We start from the raw sequence: 6,000 nt of genomic DNA, 5'->3' as shown, positions 1-6,000 counted from the left end.
ACTAGCTTTCACTTGGGAAAGAAGTGCTATTTTACTTGATATTAGCTAACTCATGATAAGTGGCAGTCAGCTACAAAAGGCTAATTTCACACAATTTGTCTCTTCCACCATAATCTGTTTCACAAGCCAAAATAAGGAATGTAAAGTATATAAAATACTAAGCACATTAAAGCATATAAAGTACTAAGTACTTAGGTGACTTCCCTGGTGTCATTAGGAATACTAGACACTAGACCTAACACATTGTCAACTTTAGATATGGCCACTATCTGTTGCATTTGGGGAAAGGTGAAGAAACTAATTAAGAAACAGTTTTCACCTAGATGCACAGAAACAGGCACATTCTGTTTCTTTAAAAAATAGTGTGCCATTATGCTGGCTACTGGAAAACAATAAGCAGAGAAGCATATTTTTAAAACGATGCAAAAGATAACTAAGAAAACAAAGTGCTCTCATTAATTCTTTATTTTCAACATCAAATGCATTGACAAAAATCTTGCACCAATCAAGTAGCATACCATATTTTTCATTTAGACTTTTTTAGAGCTTTTTAAAGTGTAAAACAAAGGAAAAAAAACCTCATCAAAACACAGACAGACATCAATAATTTTATATGCATCAGTGAAAGAACAGAATACTTGAACAAATACATTATGGCAGCTGAGCCTATACCAAAGAAAGGACTTTCCATTGACAGACTAAATAGTGCACACAAAAGCATTACTTTTATGGTATATACAATAAGGTGATTCATAAAGTGGCTTGTTAATGCAAGTCTCATGACCAGCAGTCTATCCCTTCATTTTCCGATGGGCGCTTTCTGAAGCAACAGTCTTCTGATTATAGGCACACAGGAGTACAGAGCATACTAATTTGCAAGGTGGCAACATATACATTTTTTAAATTGTTTGTTTGTTTGTTTAGGCACATTTGAATGCAAAAGATTTTTTTTTCAGGTTTTTTTTTTTTTTTTTAAGACAGTGCAAAACCAAATACCCTTATGGGCAACAATCATTTTGAAAACAACTTTCAGAATATAAGGATATCTACATTTGAAAGATGAAAGGGAATTGCAAGTAGAAAGGGTAGGACATTAATATTAGGGAAATATTAAATTAAAATTATCAGGTCAATTTGAGATTATGCTATAGTTGCAGGTGACAGCAAAGACTGGTTTGTATTACAATACCATGGTTAACATGACCCTTTTTTTACATGTGTTGAATTTCTATCTGTAAAGCTATATTATGGTTATAGATAGCATTGAAAATAGCCATCTCTTTATTCAAAGTAAGAAATGCACCTCACATAAGTTCAACTGAGAATACCTTATATACAAAATCCCATTAGATTTAGGCTGGGTTGCATTCTAATTTTAAAGCAAGATATTATATACACAAGAGAGGCTTGCTGTGTTCCTCCCAAAGCCTATGATAAGACTAAGGCCCTAGTGAGGCAGAATTTTTACGTTGCTGATAGTTTGTTTCATTTTAAACATTTGGCACAACTCTTAAAGAATCAGTCAGCATCAATCGGAATGGATGGAGGCTCCAGTACAAACCCTGGCTTGGATGCAGGTGGTGGTTTAGGTTTTCTTTTTTTTTCGATTTAAAGTCCAGTGACCTGCTGACAGTCCTTGCGATATCCTTGTGACATCAGTTCAGATTATTTCTTTAATTATATTTTTAAATTATTAAACCCCTCAGTGTACAGAAGGAGAAAAATCAAGAGATGTCACTGAAACTTAATAGCCATTTTACCACAAAAACACACCAAGAAACTCTCATTAAATTATTTTACCCAAGTACAAATCCTACTGCCCCAACTAGGAGTTTTACCTGAGACAAATTCTGCAACACTGAGACATGGCTCGAACCGCTAAAACCAGAGTAGCTTTCACATATTGTTGGAAACTCAGACACTACTAAGTTCTACACATCACCCTATCTCCTCTCCTGCCTCCCAAGCCTTTTGTAATAATTCAGTAACAGCCATATTCTCAAGCAAAGCGAGTTCATCTGGTCTATTTCTGTTTGGCTTGTGCTGGTATTACATTACGTATGTTTCTAGGGGGTTTTTTGGTTTTTTGGTGTTGGGAGGTTTTTTTGGTTGTTTTTTTTTTTTTTTAAATCCACATATAAACATTATAAAATAATTCTTTCATTAGCTGTCCAGAGACATCACTATTAATGTTTTGGTAAAAGCATAATTAGCTGCCTTGAATAGTTTTCTTTCAAATCGTTTTTTTTTACATGCTGTATATTTTTATTTAATATCCAGCACCAGGTATTCAGGTAGTACTGGTTTGTCAGCTGCAAATACAAAGTATATATGTATATATATATATACACACACATAAAATATCATCCTGTTGAAATAACAATTACGAAATGTCAGGCACAATTGTTTGCATACATGAGAGCATAATTCAGAATTACATATGAAAAAAGTTGCCACTTTTGTATCATAGACTTTGTTTAATCAATTGAATAGCTACATTCAGCTGTCTGATATGTGGACAATCATCTCTATAGATAACTAGGGGAAGGTTACTATATTCATTAAGGTGCTGCTTCAATTAAAATCTCATGAAGAAGTTAATGACACAGATCCTGAAACTGCTCCAAGGTAAATGAATGTATTACTGGGAATCACTGATTTTCCTTTTTGGGTGCCCTTCACTGTTGTCACCACAAACATGGGAGGAATTTAAACATGGTTGAATCTAAATTACTTCCTTGCAAGGGCTGAGCATAGGAAAGCATTCATAATTAAGACTGTGAGCTGACTGATTATTCCTTATGGTCTAAGATACATTATGATACCCTTCTGTCTGCTGCATACCACTTCAAATCATGCTTATCCAGCTTCACTGGAAAATCTGTAGAGTATAGTGGTACTTGCCCTATGTAAGTAGCATCAGAATCTGACCCTCTGTTGTGAGTTGTTCTCCATGAACTTTTTTTTTTCCTCTAGGCCAAATTTACACTTGAATCAATGTAATGAACTGTTCTGGGCTGTAGGAAGGGAGGCATTCATTTAAATCAATTTGCCTTGCAGCTTATGAGCTTGATCTGTGTGTGCTGTCGCAGAGAACACCGAGTTTCACATACAGTATTTAAAGAGCAGCTCTAACGCGCACTGGGCTACAAGTGAATGATGATGGTGTAAGCACACAAGTAACAACAGGGATTCCTGTGCTCCATTCAGATCTTAGCCTGTACTCATTTCAGGGCATTCATGATTTCTCTAACACATTTGAAAACCAACTACTAAACAAAACAAAATGTGTATTTTCTTTCAAGGCATTTAAGAGCCCTCCAAAAGCCCTTAGGTACCAAATTTGCACACACACATGCACACACACACTCTTACTGAATACACAAAAAGACAAATCCTTCAGCACATTCAGAAAAAAATCACACTATAATATGCATCAATAAAAGGCCTATTAACTTACAGTGACTGCTTCACATGTTTAGGCTTGCACGGTTTTCGAGGAATCTTCTCAAACATAAGTAGCATCTAGCTTTAGACTTTTAAACTGCGCATATCCTCAGATATGTACACGAAACTGTTATAGACAACATTATGTACATTCACAAGAGAATCGAATCCTTGACTTGGAGCACAAACTTGTCTTATGCCCTGCTGCCTCCACAATTGCTACGTAACTTGATCTCGCTGCCCACAGACTCTGCTTGAGTAACAGGGAGCGTAATCAGACATAGGCACTCCTGTATGGCAATAGTTGCACTATTTCCTATATTTAGTTACTACAGGATATTCCAATCAACATCATCTAACATAAAGGCTTCAACTATAGCAGTAAAAGAATCATCCCTGAACTCTTCTCTAGCACTGTGGCCAGCTGCTCTGGAGCAGCCCACGGACGTACTATGAAACGTCCTTACTGGCAGGGTGGTCACTTCCAACCAGCTTTTGGAATAGTCCCTGGTCTGTGCTAACTCCCAAACTGCACCTGTAAACCAGAAGTACAGATAGCACAGGCAAAGTTTATCATTAGACTAATAAAATATCCCTGGCATGTGTAATAATCGCATTCCAGTACCCAGCAACGTTCCCTGACACGTTTAATTTTCTGGCATAGAGGCAGTCAAAGAGCAGCACCAAGTCCTGCATTGAATAGCTCATAGTATGGATTTCTTCAGTCTCTCTGCTTCATGTCTTGCTGAAACTCTTGATGTCAGTGGACCTCTTGTATATTTACAGTTGGTCTGAAGAATCTGACTCATCCTTATGAAAAACAGTTACACACATGCATGGAGAAAGCCAGATTTATCTTCCCAGCCATTCAGTCCCAGGGTCTTCACCATGTCTGAGGCTCATTGCCCAGTTCTGGTGTCACAGGTGAGCTGGTTTTTAGCAGTGATTTCTGAGTATGCCCCAATGAGAGCCAAAGAAAGCCAAGGCAATGCAAAGCCTATCGCTCTGACTGTGATGCCAGCCCTCCCATACACAGCTAGGCCACACTCTGCTGAGTGGCATGGGACCATCCCACCCTGCTGTGCCAGTCTTGCACTGGCATCCTCACCCCTTGGTTTGTAGCACAACAAAGCAAAGAACAGCGGTGGGGTTTTATAAAATAGTGCTGGATCATGCCTGTGTGTGCAGACTTTTGTTTGTTTGTTTGTTTGGGTTTTGGTTTTTGTTTTTGTTTTTTAAGACCTGATGATTTTTTTAATCATCTGGTCTAATTTAAGAATAATTATCTGTGTTATCACTGTTTGCCATGTTGCCCTTGATTTACACACTGCCAAGCAACAGAACTATTTAGCTTTGTAGGATCAGACAAGATAGGATGCACGCAATGCAATTCAGCTAGAGGATGTGGTAAGGGGACCTAAAAGTTTGGTCCGTATGATCTTGAGAGGGAGTTGTCTGCTGATGTAAACCGGCAAGGTAAAACAGTATTATTCTCACAGGGGTTCCTTTCTACTGCAGGAAGAAGAGAGGCAGGAATCTTCCTAAACTACCAAGGTGGTCACTAACAGTGCAGTTTCACTGTGGCACACTAAAATGCCAACCAAGTTTCCATTTACCCCTCCTTCCCCCCCCCCCCAAAAAAAGTAACCCAGAATCTCTACCAAACTGCTTCAAAGTTTCAAGCAAGTAAAGGATTAAGCGAGCTCAGAATTTCAGGTTAATATCAACAAAGGCTACCACTCATGGAGATACCAATACGCATGGGTGGTATGGCCTATTAATTTATAGTAAAATGAATGTTTGGTTTAGATTAGGACTTACCCAATTTACATGCAAAATTAAATAAAATCACTGCAAATTTTAAATCAAGTTAGCCTGACAATCCTTGCTGACTGTCCATAGCAATGAAATGTCTTCCATTTAGGATAAGCAATTAATTTAGGCAAGCACTTGACCAACACTCAAATGGAAAATGCAGGTGACTGTTGTCATTGGAGTGTTTACCTAGGTGGCACTACAGACGAAATGAAGCATGACTTAGGTAGTACGCTGCTGGGTTTCTCATACCATTATATATGCTGACTTCTGTTTATATTGTATTCTGCACATTCTCCTCTTCTTTGCCGTTTATATAAAAAGACTGCAAGGAATGAGATGAGGCTGATGCAGTTGTCATCTGGGTCCGGTTCTCCTCTTCCACTGGTGCAGCGCTCCTGGCTGCTGGGGCGTGCAGTCGGTGAGCGTCCAGCATCTCCAGCAAGAGATCATAGAGTGGAACTACATTTTTACACTTCATATTGTACAGGTGCTCCATTCCTTTGTTGCTGTGGGTTGTAACAAAACAACAGTTACTTTCCAAATGTGATATAGGAAGAAAAAGCTATCGCCTAATAATATTTGTTAGGTTCATATAAGTTCCACCTTGTACAAAACAACTAACTTACTTAACAGTGCAGTTGCTGTACACTCCTGCTACAGTTAGCAGAAGGCGGCACTTTCAAAAGAGCGCTTCAGACTGCCCATGAGCAAGGTGCCTTCTAAAGGTGGGGGTTT

General features: G+C 38.4%; 1 protein-coding gene across 1 annotated transcript in view; it reads right to left on the bottom strand.

Annotated features, from left to right (window-relative positions):
- Positions 1 to 450: 450 nt before the first annotated feature.
- Positions 451 to 6,000, bottom strand: part of ESR1 (estrogen receptor 1) — a 155,107-nt gene continuing 149,557 nt past the window's right edge. Inside the window, 2 exon segments of the mRNA XM_009917072.2 lie at positions 451 to 5,551; positions 5,554 to 5,771. Of these exon segments, the coding sequence (XP_009915374.2) occupies positions 5,517 to 5,551; positions 5,554 to 5,771 (253 nt within the window). The 3' untranslated portion in view covers positions 451 to 5,516.

The sequence above is a fragment of the Haliaeetus albicilla genome, chromosome 7 (assembly GCF_947461875.1).
Source record: "Haliaeetus albicilla chromosome 7, bHalAlb1.1, whole genome shotgun sequence".
Taxonomy (NCBI): domain Eukaryota; kingdom Metazoa; phylum Chordata; class Aves; order Accipitriformes; family Accipitridae; genus Haliaeetus; species Haliaeetus albicilla.
Note: the sequence above shows the minus strand (reverse complement) of the source record. Positions and strands in the feature narration are given on the sequence as shown.